Source organism: Crocodylus siamensis, chromosome 3 (assembly GCF_052110815.1).
Source record: "Crocodylus siamensis isolate JL-2025a chromosome 3, ASM5211081v1, whole genome shotgun sequence".
In the NCBI taxonomy this organism is placed as follows: domain Eukaryota; kingdom Metazoa; phylum Chordata; order Crocodylia; family Crocodylidae; genus Crocodylus; species Crocodylus siamensis.
Window position 1 is genome coordinate 183,654,604 of NC_143397.1, and position 21,151 is coordinate 183,675,754.

At 41.6% G+C, this 21,151-nt stretch overlaps 1 protein-coding gene and 1 long non-coding RNA gene across 4 annotated transcripts in view; one reads left to right on the top strand and one right to left on the bottom strand.

The window, feature by feature from the left end:
* Positions 1 to 21,151, top strand: part of SPIDR (scaffold protein involved in DNA repair) — a 321,375-nt gene that overhangs the window by 111,520 nt on the left and 188,704 nt on the right. For both annotated transcript variants that reach the window (XM_090039932.1, XM_090039933.1), the window contains exon 8: positions 11,834 to 12,053. In XM_090039932.1, the coding sequence (XP_089896058.1) occupies positions 11,834 to 12,053 (220 nt within the window). The remainder of the gene's footprint in view (positions 1 to 11,833; positions 12,054 to 21,151) is intronic.
* Positions 12,223 to 21,151, bottom strand: part of LOC149869209 (uncharacterized) — a 47,109-nt gene continuing 38,180 nt past the window's right edge. For both annotated transcript variants that reach the window (XR_016441425.1, XR_016441424.1), the window contains one exon: positions 12,223 to 12,600. This is a non-coding gene — a long non-coding RNA (uncharacterized LOC149869209). The remainder of the gene's footprint in view (positions 12,601 to 21,151) is intronic.

Sequence of the window (21,151 nt, forward strand, 5' to 3'; positions counted from 1 at the left end):
TACTATCCATCATTATGCCTTGTCCTTTCCCCTGAAGCCACAGATAATACTCTATTAACACCCTCTTTATAACTGTCCTCAAATTCTTCCTCATTCTTCTGTTTACCAGACTAAATAATCCCAGTTCTTTCAACCTTTCCTTAAAAGTCAGATTTCCTAGATCTGTAACCATTTTTGTTTTTCTGCACTGGACTCTTTCTAGTTTGTTCACTTCTTCCTTGAAGTGCTTTACTCAAAACTGGACAGAGTACTCCAAGAGAGGTCTCACCAGTGCTGAACAGAGCAGAAGAACGACTTCCTTTGACTTGCAAGCTATACTCCTATCTTTCATTCTGGTAGTGTTGGAGTGATGTTATAACTATGGTAGTCCAGGAGATACGCAAGAGTCAAGGATTTTTGTGGGTGATATCTTTTGTTGAACCAACTGCATGATGGGATAGACTTAGATAAGGTGTTAGAAACAATGCATCCTTCTTCAGGTCTGAGCTCATTTGGGGAAGGACAGTCATCACCCTTAGCACTATAGTGCAAGGCATTTTCTTATGATCATGGCTTTGTATTATATAGCAAATTAACTATCTTTTTGCAAATGGCTATGTGTACAGCATGGTTTTGGTTATGTGAAATAGATAATCCCAAGAATCTGCAAACAGGAAGGTGAAGGGGGCTAGGAAAACATTTACGTACTTTCCCTTGCTTTCCATTCGGTTCTGTAACTTCTAAACAGAAATTTACTAGGGACAGGGGGAGTTTCTGGCAGCCAGACTTTCTACAGACTAGTTTTGCTTGTTGCAGAGCCAACATCTGCAGCCTCTATGAAGCTTGTGTGTGGTAGAAGGCATAAACTATGTTGTATTGAATTGTGTTCTAAAAAATAAGCTCTTTGTAGTAGGCAAGGTTTATTAGGGGCAAACTGAAGAGGAATGCTGTAGCTTTTAAAAATGAAAATTGTGAATATTATTTTCTGGAGGTAGTTTTATATTTAATTCTCCTGCCATCATTAAAAGAGGCAGTTCTTCACACAGTTTTATGTGGTGTATTCATCAGAATTTCTAATACAGTAAAAGAACTAGATATTCATAAATGAACTATGCCAACTCCGTGGCTTTGAGTGATAAGAGGGCCTTGCAATGATTATTTTGGAATTTTTGGGAAACGATTTGCATGAGACTACAAAACTCTAGAATTATATCCCATTTTGTGAGGGGTGGATGAGGAGACCAGGAATAGGGCAGGAATTTGGTAATATCCAGGATCTAATAAACTAGTAGGAGCAATAGTTGTGAAGAGCTGAAGACAAGGATAAGAGGTATAAATTTGATGGGCTGGAAGAGCAGAATGCAGTTTTGGAAGTTTGGGGGGAGGATATGAGAACAGTAGGCAATGAAGATGATAATAGCAGCTGCATTATGTATGACCTGTATAGAAGTGACGTGATTGTAATGGATGCCAGAAAAGATAAATCAATGTAGAAATGATAAGGTTTGCATAAGAATTTTAGCTATGTGATAATTTCTCCTTCCTTATTACTTAAGAGTTGATACTCTGAATTATTTTAGGCCTGTAGAAGAATGGCAAATGCCCAAATTTCTGTTTATGTCTTCTTTTGCTTGCCAAATATCTAAACTTGTTATGGCGTTGAAAACAGCTAAATGTAAACTTGCTGTTTTCCTTGTTTTTTCAAGTGAGAATTATTGGTGTTATGTTTTGTTTCATTATGAGAAACAATAACTGCAAGCATAGTCAATCCAAGTAGTTTAAACAAGTTTTACAAAGAATGTAAGACATTTAATACAGAATCAAATTCAGGCAGGCATTGATGTGGCAAAAAAAGTCTTGTGCCTTTTAAACCCCTCCCCCCACATATTGAATGATTTAAAAATTATCACCTCTTGGAAGCAATATATCTTCAGACTAGACTTGAAAAGCATCCAGATGTGTTTACAAAGACTGTATAAGCCCTATATCCCTGCTATACGTGCTAATCTGAGGTATTGACTTTGCTTTTGGAAGGTCCTCCCTGGCATACACCTGGCTGAGTTTTGACATATACATGCTGAAGCCTTTTATTATAGGAAGAAGGGGCAGTTTAAGTAGAATCCAAGCTGACAGACATAGGGCATACAGATACAGGAAAAAAAACAACAACTGGTGCTTTACTTTTAGGTCAGTGTGCCCCTGCGCTAAGCGCAGTGTGTGCCCAGAAGGCATTGCATTAGTTTGACCTGGCTCGCCCAATGCCTGTATAGACCCAGTGCTGCAGCAGGGCTTTTTGGCACTTTTATCTAATAGCTGATTCAATCAGCTATTAGATAAGAACGCCAAAAAGCTCTGCTGAAGCGCCCTATCAATACAGATGCTGGGGAGCTGGGTCAAACTAATGTACTTCCGCTTCTGATAAAGTTGCTGGGTTGTTGGTTTTTTTTCCACATCTGTCAGCACCCTTCTTTTTCTACATCTACACTTGAGAATAAAAGTATAGTACAATGTGGATCATTCCTGGGATTAAGTTTCATGGCTCTTGCAAAAGGTTTGTGAATCAGCCAGGGGTTATAGGCTAAGTACAGAGATTCAGAAAACCCAAAGCAAAATCAATTCAATCTTTGCATTTTTTTCTAAGCTGCGTAGATTGAACCAGTAACAGACTGAACAGCTATTCAGTGTTTGGGTGGCCAAGACAGGCAAAATCCTGCACTGGCCCAGGTCAGGAGTGTAAAGGTACTCATGTACACCACCCCTCATAGGCAGGCTGCCTAAGGCTGCTAAACTCAGCTCAGCAGCAGCCCAGGCCTGATTGGTAATCAGGGTCTGCAGGGTGTGGGGGAAGGGCCCCACTGGGGGCCTTTTTGCTTCTCCCCACCAGCTTGGAGCCAGGCTGGGATCACCCCACCCTTGTCCCTTCTCCAGCTGTCCAGATACAAGGGTAGGGGTGGGAATACATTTTGGCACTGGCCCCTCCAATTGGGGTCTGCCCAGCATGGGGGTGGGAACATCCATTGGGGGGCTTGTCAACCCCTTCCCCATGGCTTGAGCTGGCTGGGATCATTCCAGCCCCACTCTTTCTCCAGCTGTCCACATGTGCCCTTTGGGCAGAGGGCTGGACTCGATGATCTCCTGAGGTCCCTTCCAGCCCTAATGTCTATGAAATCCATGAAATCTAATAGGGTCAGGGGTGTGGGAATGAAATCCCCTCCTAACCCCACTGCACTGGGCCCCCCGACCAGGGTCTGCCTGGCACAGGGGGAGGGCTCCCAATGGAGGGCTTTTCACCATCCTGCAGCTTGAGCCAGGCTGGGATTGCCCCAGCCTTTCTCTTTCCCCATCTGTCTGCCTCCAAGAGGGGTAGAGGGGGCAGGATGTGGGAACGCAACCTATCAGCCTATCCCTGGCCCCCCCCCCCAGCTGGCATGGGGGTAAAGCACCCAGTGGGGGGCTTTTTGCGCCCCTGTAACTTGGAACCAGGCTGGGATCACCTCAGCCCATCTCCTTCTCCGGCCATCCACCTCCAAACAGACAGCTGCAGGGAGGAGGTGGGGCAGGGCTGGGGCTATCCAAGCCTGGCTCTGAGCTACAGGGAGGCAAAAAGTCCCCCGGTGGAAGTTTCCCTCATGCCAGGCAGACGTTGACTGGGGGAACCAGTGCAGGGTTAACTTGAGTCTGTAAGTGATCTGGGACAGAAGTTCCTCAAACCAGTTTAACTTAAATCAGTTAAGTCTGATACTATATCCAGCCAGATTTATCTTAAACCGGTTTCAGGCATTTTGAAAGCGGTTTATGTGTGCTGAACTTCTGTTCTGTTACAGGTTTAAACCAGTTTCCGATCACTTAAACCGGTTTTTCTGTCCCTAGCCATACAATCTCAGCAAGCAGCTCTGAGGTGCTCCAGCTGTTTGCTGTAGCTTAGATTTCAAAGGGAACTACAAGACAGTAAGAGTTGGAGGCAAACATCAGCTCCTAAGAGATGTACAATCAGCCCCCAAATTAGACAATGGAAAGTTAAATATCTTGTTTTTTAAAGTACAGTATTTTCTTGCATACCACATACCCCCCAAATAAAACATACATTGCGTTTGGAAGACAGAATGTAGGAAAAAAAGATTTTTCCAGAATTGTAGTGGACTGTGGGACATAGGGTAGGTCATCCTGGAAACAGTGCCCAGGAAATGTGGCATTCCAGGAAACGGTCTGGGTGAGGCATCAGGAACTTCCCAGTGTGGCAGCACAGCAACAAAGCTAGGTTTGCAAAAGCAATAGCAAAGCTGTTACTTCTTTACTGTAAATGGTTTTTTATATACATACCTGTAAATAATAGAATGTTTCCCCAGCCGCATCATGGTAATAGAATAGACTTCATGCAGGAGCTCCCTTACCCTCTGCCAGCTCAGGGGCTCTTCAGCCAAAAGCTACTGACTTATCAGTGGCTGCAAGAAGGTTAATACAGGACTCTACTCCTGCTATTGTAACCTCAGGGAGGAGCAGCACTAGCCATCTCTGCAGCTATGAGTATTTACTCTATTCTACCATGCTTCTATTCCTATAAAGAAAAAGCAGCTTCCTTGCTTACGGTGCACCCCAATTTGAGGGCTTATTTTAGGGGCATGCAAATAGATGCAGTACTGTCATGTTTTTGAAACACTAATGGAGTCAAGTGGAATTAATGTCTCATTATAATGTGTTGCTTGTTTGTCTTGTTTGTGTTCTGAAATGTATTTTATAGCTTCCGATTGAAAACAATTATATGCCTCATCAGTTCTTTTTAAGTAGTACAGACTTTGCTTCATAGCATGACACATGTATTACACATACCCAATTTATAGCCCAATGAAATGGCTTATTTTAATTAAATCATTCTGTTAATTAATCTTTTAAATCAATGAATCTATACTTGGAACTACCCTTTGAGTTTCCATTGAATTTATAACTCAACTATTTATATGTAATAGCCATGTGGACTTGGGGAGTCAGGCTCTTTTGCTTTAAGAATAATTACATTGCATTTTAAAGAATCAGTATTAAAGTGTTATTAGGCTGTTGGATAAATACCCTAACCATGGAAATCATGGTATCATCTTGTTTCACTGAAATGTAGTATTTTTTTAATGACTTCTTAACAACCCCTGGTTTCATGGATTATAGGGGCAGGTATAAAATAAACTAGCTAGACAAATCTAATGTAACCTGAGATAATATAAAGAGGAAAAACCTTGCAGTTCCAAAAGTTTCATAAATAGTTTGTCAAAAGTCATATTCTGAGGGTATATTCAAATCTTTGGATAGTACAGGTAATCTGAAAATTGTGGTGTGGTTTACACGATTTCCTGCATTTGGCAAATAAGAGTTTTAATCAGCTAGGTAAAACAGCAAGTTTTTAAGTTGGATCTCTTCATAGTTCATCCATGTACACATTCAATAATGAGCCAAGTCTATTTGAGTCTATTTTTATATTTTGTCCTAAAACATAATCTTCATAATTGCAGTCTTGTACGTATTATCTCAGCCCTTTCTATCAGTGTTAGTCAGGAGTCCCTGAATATCTCTGAAGTTTTCTTTCTTGTTTAATATCGGCTCTTATTTCTAAGAAATGTGCCTCCTTGTTCTATTAAGTTACTACCCAGGTTTGCTTTCCTTAGGTTTTATGCCTCTCTGCAAATACATAATTCTGTCGTGTCCAAGGAGGATGTCTTTATCAAATTATCAAGAACCTAGAAAAGAGGACATTGCAGAACCTGAAAGTAACCTCTTCACACAAATGACCAACAAACTTCAAAGCTGCTGAAATTGCAGCCATACAGCCCATCTCCTTTCCCACAGGCACTCCTTTTCTGTGCACGCACACACTTGATGATTTATTTTTAACTGGTATAAAAATGTAAAAGCCAAGAAAATTAAAAATTAAAGCTACATTCTCTCCTTCCCCATCTCATCTTTTGCCAACAATGCAGGCTTCTTCTCCAGGGTGTTTTGAGAGAGCTTTCTATCAAAAGGAATCACAACACAGTTTCCGAGTAATTAAATTTATCTGTAAGCATCTAAATAAACAACTAGATTGTGGGTCTATAAAAATTGTATACTTGGCATGTCCAAGACTTTGGATACTGAACTGGTTGGGTAAAGTTTTTATTTTAGTGAGGAAATATTTTATACATGTTCTGCTTTGTAGAATATTAATTTTGTATTGGCTCACCCTGTGTCAATTTTAAGGATAAACCAACAAGAGAGAATTTGTTTCCTTTTCCTATTGTCTTTTCCAGGGTTTTATATGAATATAATTCTGAATATATCAAATAATATTTTGGTATTCTCAATTCGGGCCATTTTCATGTAAAATAAGATAATAAACCCTAAGTGTGCTTCACTTTGTTAGATCATCATTCGGTTCTACAAAGATTTTTCTAAGCGGGATTAATGTAGTGCTAGATACATTGACCTAATTATATGTTTGATAGTTAGAACGTCATGACTTTATATGTTAGAGCTGGATATTTCAAATGATAAATCAGTTTTGCTGGTTATTTTAAATATTTTTTTTTAAAAGCCCTTAGGTTTTAAATAAGTTTTAGGTTCAAAGTTAATTTTAGTAATCCAAATAGGTTTTAGAATAGATGAAGATCAAAATTGTGGGGAAAGTTTAAAGGAAAATTAAATGCTTAATTGCTTTGAAGACAGAGAATTTTTGTGGTTGGGAGAGTCATTGCTTATGAATGCCAGATGATTTAGAGTTGACTGAGGACCACAACTGCAACCATTCAAGCAAAATACAGCTTGTGAGTATGTGACTATTTAAGTTTTTTGTTTTAAGCCACTGAAAATCTGTCCAGAATCACTTTTTTCAGGGTTCATACATATGCAGAACTTAACTGTTGTACTTATCTTTGGGGGTCAGAGTTTAACTTTATAACACTCCCTGAGAAAACAGAAGGTGAGGACTAAGTAATATGATACATATCCAGGCTTAGATTCAAAAAGCAATCACGGCGAAGCTGTCTGACATCTTAGGCTGGGGTGGGCACTTATTTTGGGCAGAGGGCTGCTTACTGAGTTTTGGCAAGCCATTGAGGGGTGCATGACAGGCAGCCCAGGGCAGATTAATATTAATTTTCTAAACTTTTTAGGGGCCCCACAGGCCAGATAGAATGGCCTGGTGGGCTGCATTTTGTCTACCCCTGTCTTAGGCCATTACATTTTAGGTAAGTGTGCTCTTTAGAGAAGTAAAATAAATTAGTCATCTTGGCTTTCCACACTTTCAGTGGTGACGATTATGCACCTTTTGGTTAAAATTCACCACAGTCAGCAGCCCACTGTGTACAGGGGGATGCTGAGGCCTGCCAAGAGGAAATTTGGAAACAGAGTGTGTCTGAAATCCCATCTGTCCCCAAGACTTAGGTGGAAATTATGCTGTTCCCCAGCAGAATCCCAAAGTAAGTGTTTCTGATGACATGGGATTTACAAGATGACCCCTCTATTTACTCTTAATTGCTTAATCCCATGCCCTTTTAGCATTGCAGCTAGGGAGAAGTAAAAGAAGAGGAGCACCCCACTTTTTCCTCAATAGCTTCATGGTAGAGCAGGGGCCCAGGAAGCGTGAAACCTGAAGAAGTTTGTACCTTCATCCCCAGCTTCTTAGGAAGGTCCCTTAAAGACCAGGCTGTAGCCTGGGGTAGGTTAAGTATATCCTCCACCCTTCTTTGTAAAGCTCTCATGGCACAGCCAAGAGAGCAGGAATCATGCAGATGGCAAGGAAGACAACCCCTTCCCCCTCCGCTCCCCCCCGTCCTCCCCCAGAAGAATGCAGTGGGCTCTGGTCTTTGGTTCCTGCTTCTGGGACTCCTTATGCATTTTACATTAAATGCTGTTATTAAATATGCATAGACCAAAAAGGGAGCAAGGCTGTGTACCTTTTCACTGGGCTACAGCATCAGCCTTCTTCTTGCTTGTTTGTCTTCTGGCCTCATGAATCTTTACTCTTGGCTACTCAGTGGCACAACTTCAAAATGAGGGTTAGAAAATGTCTATAGCTTTTTGATTAAGGCACATTCTTGAAAAGTGGGAAATGTGTGTTCAAACCTTCTGAGGTTGAATTGGGCATAAAGCACAAGTTTCCCATTTCCTGGGAAGTGCTCTAACCACTAGACAATTAGGCAAAAGTTGGGACCTCCTTCTTCTTGGTTAGGCATACTTTAAGTATGCTTAATGGATAGGGTCTCCTCAGTGGAGTTAGATGGGGATGGACAAACTGGTGGATCTGCCCGTGGCTGGTCTTATAGCGGTGACAGCATGGTCTTGAGCTGGGGCAGAACTGTGATCTGCTGCTTGCATGCTCTGTGTGGGAATGTGTAGGATCACAGTTCTGCTCTGCCTCTGGACCACGCTGTCACTGCCGCAAGATGCCGGCACTGCTAGGTCTGCTCTCCATGGAAACCTTGGTCCCTCACTGTCATGGCCTGCCACTACTGGGGTCTCCATGGAAACTCATTGCAGTGATGTGGACAGGGACTGCTGGGTAATGGAGTGTGCCACGGCCCAATTCAGTCTGCAGGTTGGACTTTGCCCGCCCCTGAGTTAAATGCGGGGATGACCAGTTTGACACTAACACAGGCATCTTATTCAAAATGGCAGTAGTGGAGTATGTTCAGCGTCTGTATTTTCCAGTCCCTACAACCATTCTTGCCTAGGTGCTGGATCACAGTACCTGTGATTGCACATGTACCTAAAAGTTTAGGCAGGACTGCACTTAATATCACATTAGAGAAAAGGCATATACCTACTGGCTAAGGCAGCACAGGGCACCCTAAGTATTCAAAGAACAGTTTTATCCTTGTCTTGCATGTGAAAAAAATTAGGCACAGAGTTGCAGTGCCTTGGCCAAAATCATCTAGCAGGCTGGTGCCATAGTGGGAAGTAGGTAACAGGTCTCCTGTGCTAGTTAGAACATTTGTGAAAGACTTGTTCAGTGAAAAATGTCATCTTGTGAGGAAATGCAGATGTTGCTTTTGATGGAAATTTTGTTTTGAAATGAAGATGAAAATAAACAGCTTCAATAGTCTTTTGGAGTATAACATTTTGTTTTTCCGTTTTGAAATGTTTTTGTTTTAGCTTTATTATGTATAATCATTAAAAAGGAAAAATAGTAACCAAACGTTTCAGTTTTGTTGAAATGAAATACCAAAAATATTCTAGCTTTTCTGGATATTTCAGCTTGCAGAAAGGGGGGGAAAAAATCAGAACCGTGTAACTTGTTTCTAGACAAAAATCCTGCACAGCACCAGAGGTATACCCAATAATTCCTCCCTTGATCCCTCAATGCTGTGGGAAGAAAGGAAGTTGGATCAGCCTTTTTTCTTAGAATGACTGTGTTTATCCCATGTACCATGTGAGCTGGGAGTGGTAGATCCAGTGCTCTCACTCCCAATTCCTCTTTATCCCACTCTACCCCACTGACAGTCAGGCACCTTCCCGTAGCCAAGGTCAAAATATGAGCTGTGCGAAGCTAGGAACTCCAACAGTTCCCATAGTGTATGGCTGAGAGAGGATTATGACAGTTCAGCTTTATTTGAAGAGTTATGACTTCTGTAGCCTGTTAGAGTGGTTGAGACGTTAGAAATCCAGCTGACTTGAAAGTTATTTTAATGCTCATTGACCAGGTGTTTTTCAGTTAGGAGCTAGCATTTAGATCTTAACTGAGGCTGGTGACATACGTTACAATTGTCTAAAAGGAGAGCCTTCTACTCCTCGAGTGCAGTTTTGGGACTGTTGGATGGCAAAGTCTGCTGAAAACAAAGATCAATTAGTTTTGCAATAATTATTTGCAGACCATGTAAATCTTGTGCTGCCTTTTCTTTTCCCTGAGTTCTTTGAAGGAGCTGTCATATTTTAGGCTCTTTGTACCAGTTGGATACTCTTAACTTGGCTATTGTCAAAATGTTGGCTTTTTTGTTTGCTAGGATTTTTTTTAAATTAGACTTGTTGATGTAAAACATATCCCTCCTCTGATTCCACCATGAAAGCTACCCCATCTTGTTTCCAAATTGCACTCAGTCCAACAGCCTGTTGCAGCAAACTTCATTTTTTTGTCAGGGCAGCTTTACTGTAATGTGTGCTGCATCTGAGCATAGGGGAAGAGAGAAAAGAGCAACAGAAGAGACAGAGGAGGCTCACACCACTGTCTGTTCGACAGGATTTAGGGTCTTTAAGAAGAAGTAGTTATGCTGTAGTTGTGAACTCATAACCTTTGTAAGAACATCTCTCTCTCCTGTAGAAATTTATTTTCCCTATTGGCACAACACCTCAACCACACTAGACTGAACACCTTTTCTAAGAAACTTAGAACTTCTAAATGACAGGTGCTTTCCCTGGTGCCGTAACCATTATTGCTGACACATTCAAGATAGCAGCCTAGGCACTTGGCTTGGTTAAATGAAAAATGATAGTCTATCTTATCCCTGTAGCTGTCTTGGTTCCTCTTAAGAAAATAGGAATTACTTATGGCATCAGCTGCTTGAGTCTGAAACAGGCACTGATACTTTGCTGGAAAAAGCAAAGAAGAGAATATTTATGTCTTGTTAAAATTGTTAAATTTCAGCATCAAAGTAAATATATTTTAGCAAATTATGTGATGTGCATCCTCAGTTTCCTGGATAAGATTTTTGTTTCTTCAGACTTGCATATATCCCTCCATTTTTGCTTGATAAACATATGCATTTCAAGATTAGAATTACATCCCAATTCTTTCAATCTTTACATGACAGATTGAATTTTTAACATTAATCTGTATATGGCATGCTTTAGGAGGAAGAAACTGAACAGCAGGGGCAGTAATGTTGGGTTTTGCCTTGACTCAATTGTTTTCATAGGATATAAATGCTAGTACATTGTATGGATATAGAAGATCCTAACTACTGTTGCTGCAGTGCCTCTCTCCATTATAGTAAAGGAATATGGAAGGGAGCAGAGAATATATAGTATGTGGATCAGCTAGCTTAGTTCCCCAAATAATAGGCACATAGGGATATTAGAGATTGGGGTGTATTAGTGGCAATTGCTGTTTGCTTAGCTGTCCGGTTGTAAGTGAAGATCCCTGTCCTGTCTTCAAATCCTCTTTATTCAGGCCTTACACAGAAAAAGTCAATATTTTCCCATAAAAAGGACTGAAATGGGGAGAAATTGAAAATTGAACAATATTTAAGAGAGATCGTTTGGTAAAAGGTGGCTGGGATGGAACATTAACAGACTTTTTTTTAAAAAGTAGACCTTCCTCTTCCCCCACCATTTTATAGTGTCTGGTACTGTCATCAGTATTTAGAAAAAATACAGACAAGTTTCCATGCTTGGTTGGTTCATAACTTCTATACTATATGTATTTTAGTATAGATAGTGGTGTACTTCACTTGGTATATGTATCAGTTCAGACTGATTTGCTTGAAGAAAGGAGGGGGCTCTGGACATAGTCCGTGTGTGCATTTTTGTGTGAATGCTGTAGTCCAGGGATGGGGAATCTCCGGGCCGCTGGTTGGCTGGGGACTCCATTTCCTAGCCGTCCCTGCCCGCGTGACTTGTGCCGGCTCTGGAGCAAGCTGGCCCCATCCCACGGTCCCAGCAGCTCTGGAGCAGCCCCCTGCGCTGCTCTGCCATGCATGCCGCTGATGCAGCTGAGGCTGGGGTCTTCATGGAAACCAGCACAAGCCATGTGGGCAGGGGCAGCTGGGAAATGGAGTCCCTGGCCGACTGGATCCAGCCTACGGGCCGGACCTTCTCCATCCCTGCGCTAGCCTATAGATTGCTTATTTTGCCTGAGCTTTTTTTTTTTAATTGCTTTATGTTGCTTCTTATTTTACAGATAGCAAATCTGGTGTTTTAGTTGTGAAGATCTTGGAGGTGCATGAGGAGTGCACTATGCAAGTTGCTATCTGTGAGCAGCTGGGACAGTTTTCTGCTGACAGCTCCTTGGAAGATGCTGTAACCCATACTGAGCCCATGCTCAAGGTTCTCTTTACAAAAGAGACAGCAGGCCACCTCAAAGGAGGCCCACAAGACATCATCCACATCTATCCTCCCTGGTAGGTACGGTGAATTAGGGGTTCTAACTATAATATTTTAGGAGGCATTTTTGTCAGAGTGTTTGTTGTGCAGCACAGTAGGTCTGTCGTAATGAATCTGTTGGCAGATTCTGAAGTTTTCTGGAAGACAGGCTAACAATAGTTTGTTTAAGAAAAAGAGGCATGTGGGTTATGGTTGCCAGCACTGCTGCAGGCTTTAATTTTGTTTTTGTTTAAATATTTCATGTTTAGAATTTATGACAGGCATGAATAACATCTTATCATTGATGAGGCCAATAAAACGCATATTTTCTTGTAGTAAAGTAGTTCAGGAATTCTTCACTGATGTCTTCAGTTTAAGATGTCACTCAATGGCAGAGTCTGTTCTTGCAGCACTATACTCAGACAAGTCCACACCAAAGTAAAGTATAGTGGGGAAAAAGTAAAAAGCATCCTCACGACTTCTAATGAATTGCTAACTGTTACCATGGTCAGCTGTCTTTTATCATTTCATTGTGTTTGTCTTCCACTCCACAAACTCTTCTTCACTACAGATAGTTAACTGTCTCTGAAAGGTGTTTAAAAAAAAAAAAGAAAGACGATTTTAGTGGGATTGGTCTTTTTTCTGGACCAATAAGTTGATTGGAGTGAAAACTTTAATGAGGCTGTGTACATGTGTGAGGGCTTTGGCATAGGATGGGGAGTTTGAGTCTTCCTGAAGTTGAATATTAGTCATCTTTTCTCTAGTCCCTTCTAAAATATGCACGCTAACATATAAACTGTGCCTACACAAGTGGCTGACTGAGCAGTTGTTACTGCAGTTATTTAGTAGCTGCTCAGTGGCTTAAGCTAGTACTAAATGACAGCACAGTAACTGGTGTTGGCATCACATTTTGTGCCTGGTGATGCCTGATGTCACCGTAGTGTCTAGTGTAGATGCCCAAAGAGAACTTTTTTTCTACTCATGCCTTTCACAGTTTAACACTTTCACACAATGTTACCATGGCCACAGTAGGTTAAAAGTGTCTTCAGACAGAGGCATACTCCTTAGTTTGACTACTTTTCCTTATAAAATATTTTTTTCTTCCTGTTTTAGGTCCCTAATCTACTGAATAGTACTGAGAACGGTTTCATCTCCCTTTTTACCTCTGTCCTCTGCTCCCAAAAACACTCCTTCAAATAAGATTCCATATGTTTTGAAGGAGATTCAAACATTTTAATAGAGGCATAGTTCAGAGTCTGCTATAGCTACAGGTGCAATCAGCTGCAATTTAAATGCAAAAAGATGAGTAACTGAAAAATCTTAAGTACAATTCCCAGACATATATTAAATAATGGGTTCATATTGCTTGGTGGTGTTATTTCTTCTCCCTGTTGATCTGCAGCTGTAGGGGCTTCCTCACCTAGCCTTCACCTTCCACATCATCATATACATGGCTCTAAATTTCTCTTATGATTTGTCTTTATTTCTCCCTCTACTCATTGGGTCCTTACTACCTGTCAACTGCTTGATAGAGATATTAGGCCTGTGTGAGTAGGAAGCTACTCGATCTGGCTTCGGATCCAGCTGCTTCGGATGCTAGTGATCCAGTCTGGAGCTCTGGACCAGGTTCCCACTTCGTTCTGGCCAAAGCGGCTCCGAGACTTTGGAGTCACCTCTGAGATCTGGCCATAGGTTATAACAAGACAGAGACAGTCAGTTGCACAAGCACCCATGTCACAAGTTTTGCCTGTCAGCAGCCAGAGGTGCAGGGCCCTGGAACCCAGAAGCCCTGCACCGATCTCCTTGACAGCTGGCAGGCTTCGTTGCCTCAGCAGGTGCTAGCATATATGCAGTTTTCAGCCTGCTGCACCTTAACACGCACGGTGTCACCCATGTCACAAAGTTTTGCTTGTCCTCAGCTTGAGGTACAGTTCCCCCCAAACACCTGCACCTATCTTTTTGAAAGTTGGTTCCTTCTGCAAGGAAGTTAGAAAAAAGTAACAGGCATAACACATTTGTAAATGTTTCAAATTTGGGGTCTGATACTTGATATATTAAAAAAAAAAAAAAAAAAAAGCCAAATCAATAGAAAGTGGTACATGTAAAAGCTTGCATGACTCTTTTATAAACAGCCCAAAATCATAAATAGTTTTAGGTTTTGAGTTATGAGAATTAGTTCCAGAACATTAATAAATATTTTGTCTTATCAGCCTCAGGAATCAGGTTCTGGACTGCGCTCATTAGGATATAGGAACATGGCAGATCTGTGGATGTGGGCACAAGTATGTACAAATCTAAAATAAGCATTGCATGTCAAAATGAAGTACAGATGTGGTCTGTAGGCAAAGCTGACAGAGCTTTACTGTCTAAAAAAAGCTGTTTTTAACATCTGAACAGGTCAAAACCATCTAAAAATGCTAAAAAAAGCTGTTTTGATAGACCTATTTTTAAAATTAGCCTATTTACATATTTGCTTTATTTATATCATCAATCAGAAACAAAGGAAGCTGAATAAAAATGTAGGATGTTAAAATAAGTTGAGGTTTGACTTGCAGATCAACAAGCAAAGAAAGGCATGGTAAAGCTGACACTTCATCCTTAAATCACCCTGATGTACTTAGGGCACATGGCACAGAATGTAAGGTCATCCGCTATTTTGAGATGCTTGCAATATGAGGCAGAGTGGGGGGTGGGATGAATGGACAGGCCTCTGCTGTATATTAAACCTGTAAAGCAAAATTTTCAAGTTTGTTCTTAAATTATGCCACAGAGTTTTGTATTACATCTATTTGTATATACTGATAGAGCAGCTGAATACAGGAGTACAGTAGTTAGATGCAAAAGTGCTGAATGCATGTGCATAAGTAAAATTTCCACAGCAGTTTAGGAGCCAGGATTTGGAAATCTGTTCTATCATTTTGTTAATAATTCATTCTTTGCATTTGATATGTAAATTTTGTGAGCGCAGTTGGCAGGCTGTTAGACAAAGATGTGCAGTTTGGGAAAACTAGTAGGTAAAATATGCAATTTGTATGATTAATTTTGAAAGTTGTATTGGGAAAATTAACTGTAAATGTTTCCAGAGTGATATGCTACCACATCATTATGATTAATACTAACTTTGCTTTCTGACACAAATAATAAGTAATCCAAGAACCCATTACTGCAAGTCTTTATTCATATGAGTATTCTTTACATGAGTTGTCCTACTGACTTCAGTGGAATTTCATTTCTGAGAGAAGATTTGTAGGATTGGGCCTTTATTTCTCTCTTAATTGGCTCTTTCTTTGCAGGTGAATGTTTCATGTATCTCATAAAATTAAAATTAAATTAAGAATCTTGAAAGTCAGGGGGCTTATTTTACTGAGAATTATTGCCAGCTGCAGGGAAATGATTCCCTTCAAGGCAGATGTAATCTCTGTCACCTTTGTACTGCATTAGCAGGGCACAAAGAATGAAAGGGGCTACAGAATCAATTCCATTGCCTCTTAAGAAAATCTTAAATGAAAACTAATTAAAAATGTGTAGACTTTGAAGAAGAGAGATAAGATGTTTTTAATACCATGTTAGAAAAATGTTAGTATTTTAAAAAGTTTTTTGTCACCTTTGCATGAGATTATTCCAATCAGAGGAAGGTTGTGTTTGCCCTCTTAATGTATGTAAACAAGAGAGTGAGAGTTTAGGCTTTTCTGGACATACAGCCTCAGGTTTGTATTGTGATCTCAGCTTACATATGTTTGTAAATGTGATACAGTACTACTTATCCCATCTAACAGATAGTGGTGAGAACTGATGTTCTAAAACATTTTAAATCTGTCAAGCTTGAAAGTACTAAGGTTTATAATTAAATTAATAATCCATACCAGTGTGAATTTATCAGCTTGACTGTGAGCCCTAAGGACAGTGTGGATAGTATCCTTCGGCCATCTCTGCCTTCTGTAACCAAATGTGCCCTCTTACACTGTTTTGAGATAAATTTAAATGAGGATTGAGTTGGGGATTATAGATTATAAATAGGAATGTACTGAAATTGCAATTTTGCAGTTTTCTCAGACAATGAGAAATCAGGCATTTTCTGTGGAAAGGAAAAAAGGAGCTTCACAAAAAGGTAGAGAAAGGGGGGCTTCATGTAAAAATATACGGTTTTTCTTTTTTTTTTTTTCGTCCCCGGGCAACCAAGATGCCCTCATCTCTGGTTCCTGATTGAGTGAGAGTGCTGCCTTCATGCAGCCCTTGGAGACGGGGACAGGCCCAGCCCTGCTTTTTTTTTCCTCTGCAGCCATGTCATCCGGCTGGGCCCATCCTGCAGTAAGTGGGTGCTGCAGAGGGTGGGGGATAGAGACGGTGGAACAGAGCCAGGGTGGGGTAGGGGTGCAGCGTGACCAGGCCACGACAAGGGGAGCAGAGCTGGGGCAGGGCAGGGGCGCAGCATGGCTGGGCCATGGTGGAGGAGCGAGGCTGGGCCAGGGGGAGCAGAACCAGGGTCGAGTTTGGGAGGGTAATGTTGGGCCATGGCTCTGTGAGCGGAGGACCAGAACCCGGTTGGGGGGGGCAGCATGGCCTGGCCAGGGAGCAGTGGTGATGCGGGGTTGAGGGGGCAGTGACAGCCATGTGTCTGCCGGCTGCTTCAGCCAGTCAGACATATGGTGGGGGGCAGCCATGATCTAGCCGCAAAATTGGAGCCCAGAGTCTGTGAAATTTGACCCCAGGCTCTGCATTTTGAGTACATCCCTAATTATAAACCTTTTAAAGTTTTTACTGAGTTTAGTCTATTTGGCATATTTTTAAAAATGTATTCCTTTAATTATATTGCCATCTTAATATATTTTGATATTCATACAAGAAAAATACTTTCAGGAAGTTTGTGACCTTGACACCTCTCTGGGTTTCAATTTTTTCTTCCCTGTAAAACTATGGAATAATACTTTGAAAATTGTTTATGGACCCTAAATAAAAAAGTGTTATATTTGGGTTTAAGTCCCTTCTCGTTTTCACTAATGTTACACAAGCATAGCTCGCACATAAATAGCATTACTCCTGATTTATTCTTTATTAGTGAGAGGATCATCTGGCCTCACTATTTATTGCACGTTATAAGTGTAATTAATATAATGCATGAATTCTACAGTCAGAGTTCATTAAGTGAGTGCATTGGCAGATGCTTCAGCTCTGATCTTGGGTCTCACTGAGCTACATTTAACATAGGATCAGAAAGGAGGAATAGTTGAAGGTGACATTTTTTTTTAAATATCACCTCTGTGTTTTCCTCAGCCCCAAGGCTGCCAGTGACATTTGGGTACTTATATATATAAGTTTGAGGATCCCAAGCAAGCATTACTTGGAGTTGAATACCTGAATCGACATATTATTCTGTGCTCATCTGAGAATGGTTTTACTGGCAAAAAGAAGCCCCAACCTATTCTCCTTAATATCCATAGGCAAAATTCAAGCTATAGATAATCCTCTTACAGTCAGATATGGGAAAACTATGCCACTAGATAAAGATGAACATTAATGAAAGACAAGCACAGTGTAGATCCAGAACAGTGCAGCTTAAGGCTCAGTTCTGTCTTGCAGCATCTGTGTTACAGCTGGGTAGCTTTATTCTCAAGGGATGCCAGGGGCAGTTCAGATTTGTGGTCATTATCAGGCATGCCTTCTTTTTGCTTCTAGCTAAAATCTGCATGCTGAAATAAAAGCTACTTCTGTCTTGTCAGGTTAATTTTTTCGGTAGGGATGGAGGTAAGCTGACCACTGAATGTTAATTTTAGCTGTTAGATCAACCCTTTCATATTATCCATTCTTGATGTTCCAAGTACAAGTAAAAAAGTGATTTATTTGGACACGACTTGCAGAGAATGTTCCCTTTACCTGATGTATCCTGGTTGGCTTGTTCTAAACAAACGGAAAAACAAAAAAATCTGTTTAAAGGAGGAAGCTGTCTGAATCACAAGATGTCTCAGTCCTATGACTGAAGGAGATTAGTCAATTCTAGCTTTATTCCAAAAACACTTACATGTCCAGAGCAATGGATTTAAGTGGCATGCAGCAGGAAGAAGCTAGCAGTGTTATGGTTTGCTGATGGGGAGCCAGTGCAACATGTAGGCAAAGCCTTCATCTGAGCATAGTTTAGCAAGAAGTGTGATGACAGCGTGCTCTCCCAATTTGAACTTCACAGCTGTTACCATTATACAATGGCTACGACCTCCTCAAACTAAGTCTACAGAGATAAGTAACTTTCTAAATACCTTTTATAAGGCAAAATAGGAATTTAAAATGCAGTTAACTTCCTCAGTGGCTATCTGTATTCTGCCCTCGGAGTGCCTTTAGTTTAATTCAGTAGTGTTAAACCTTTTGGCCCTGCAGGTCAGATGAGTGGTGCGGGGCCAATCCTTAGGTCAGATCAAACCTTAGGCCCCTGTGCCACCCCCTTTCTGCCTTGCACAGTGGGATTGGGCCCTGGGGTCCTTGTGCCACCTGCTTCCAGCCCACTACACCTGGCTTAGGCCCTGGGGCCCGGTGCTACCCCTACCTGGCCCTACATGCTGAGATTGGGTATCCAATCCAGCGTGCAGGACCCTGGACTCCCCACAGGTCTGGAAATCTGGCAGCAGGGAGTGGCCACCGCTCCTCTGCCACTGAATATCTGGACCTATGGGGAGCACTGCAGGATAGATGACACAGTGCCACGGGCTGTGGGTTGAGCACCCCATCACTTCACCTCAAAGACAGAGGCCTCTCTACAATATGTCTGCAGTGTGCTGTCTGGAGCACTGATGAGATACCCAAGCCAGCTCCAAATGAGAGAGCTCTGGTGCCAGAAGCAGTATATCTGTAGCAGCACAATGTTTGGCATATATCTTATGTACCATGTTAATTTAGAGCTAACTTTGGTATAGAAACACAGTGCATTGAAAACATTAGCCTTAGCATAAAACGGGGGTGCTCAGCCCTTGGCCTGCAGGCCAGATCCAGCCCCTGGCACTGTCATCCAGCTCTGCACACTAGATCAGGCACGCAGGGTGCTGTAGAGCCTGATCCTGATGCTTGGGATGGAAGAACTGGATCCTGGTGTGTGGGGCGAGTGGGGGCAGTTTGCAGGGGTGGCATGGGGCCTTATCCACCCTGCAGACTGGTCAAAACCTTGAGCACCATTGCTGTAGAACAGGGGTGCTCAACCTCTGGCTCACAGGCCAAACACAGTGAGACACAGCAATTGCATCTGGCCCTTGGGATTCCCCACAGGTCAGGAAACTTGGTGGTGGTGATTAATACCACCACCCTCCCACCAGTGGCATGCCCATCCGCCCACACAGCCAGATCAGGGCCAGGCCACTCCCCCTTCTAGGTCACATATGCCTGGATCAGAGTCAGGCTGTCCCCCGCTCCCCCTGTGTGGCTGGATCGGACCCCATGGCACTAGCCCCCGGTGCCAGATCCAGCCTGCTATGAGGCCAGGCACTTCCCATCCAGCCCACTGGGGAAAATGATTGAGTACCACTGGTATAGAACAGAAGTGTCTACATGGGGAATAGCTATTTGGGGGTATTTCCCTGGATAGACAAGCAAGGCCCAACATAACTCCTCATGTGTTTAACGTGGATGTATACCCATTTTAGGCAAAGGGGAGGACAGGTTCTTTTCTACTTTTTTTCAGGCAAAAGAGGCTTCCTAAACATGCTGTTATAGAATGCCTCAGCTTGTTTGATAACAGTAATATTTCTAGTGATAAAGTAGCAGCTTGGGCTCTTGTGTTAGCGAAACACAAAAATCAGGTCTTCCCCAATCTGTTGCTATCTATCAGAAAAAAGAATTGTTTGTTATATTGTCCTACTCTTCATACAAGGGCAAAAAAGTGTATGGAAGAAACATCTGCGTAACTTCAGCTTCTTTACTTCCTCCACACATAAGGACAAGTTCTCTGAAACTGGTTGATTAGTTGGATGTGAGGGATCAACAACAGAGAGTGTGTTCCTTCCGAGTGCTTTGATACATTAAAAAAGTATTGATAGAATAGATATTTGTTCAACAGACAAGGAAGGGGAAGAGAAGTAACAGGCCAAATCCCTACCCTGGAAAAGGTTAGCTTTCTGTCTTTACATTCTTCCTTTGAAGAATGCAGAGTGGGAGAATCCTGATAAGGGGAAAGAGCCTCAGCCAGCAGATAAAATTCTACAAAACTCAAACTTCTAAAGCCAGTGTGGTTACTACTTCTAAAGTAGATACACACAGCAGTGGCCTTGGAGCCAAAGATCTGATCATATCATCTGTTGGTGATTACATCCAAGAGACCATGCAGTTAGGAAAATTGAAGATACTTTAAGGAGGAACTGGAATAACTGCAGCCTTCTTACAATTATCTTGTACTGACCATATATTTTCCTGTAGCAGTCTTTTGTTCAGGTACAGTGACATAAAAAGAAGCCAGTACGATCAGGTTGATTTTTTTACATGCATTCTCAGAAAGCTCTCTATAGGAAGTGCCACATCTTCTTTACTGAGTTCTTTTGTAGTTTTATCTCTTTTGACAGAGTAATGCTGAGGGTTTTACCATGTGTGCTTTAATTCAATATTTGTCATGCTTCCCAAGACATTCTTATAACCTTCAAATTGGGATCTTAAACACGGAAAAAGAAAAAGAAAAAAAATATAAACCTGTTATCGGCCCAGCCAAATACATCTTTAAAGGACTATATGTATATAAAATTATGAGTGTTATTTTCATCCTTTCATTAAAGGTGCAGAAGATCAAAATCCTTTTTAGCCAGACAACTAAAGAATGCATATGAAACTTATCTATAGGTAGGCCCGCTCTTGTTGTCTAGTTTGGATACGCTTGGGAAGAACTTGTAGTTTATATATCTTTGTCTTCAAGAAAAGAACTCCATAGTCTACCTGTTTCAAAGTTTCATAGTTGGTAGGGTTGGAAGGGACCTAAGCAGATCATCAAGTCCAACCTCCTGCCATGGGCAGGAAAGAATGCTGGGGTCAAACGACCCCAGCTAGGTGATTATCTAGCCTCTTTTTGAAGACCCCCAGGGTAGGAGCAAGCACCACTTCCCTTGGAAGTTGGTTCCAGCTCCTAGCTGCCCTTACTGTGAAGTAGTGCCTCCTGATGTCTAGCCTGAATCTACTC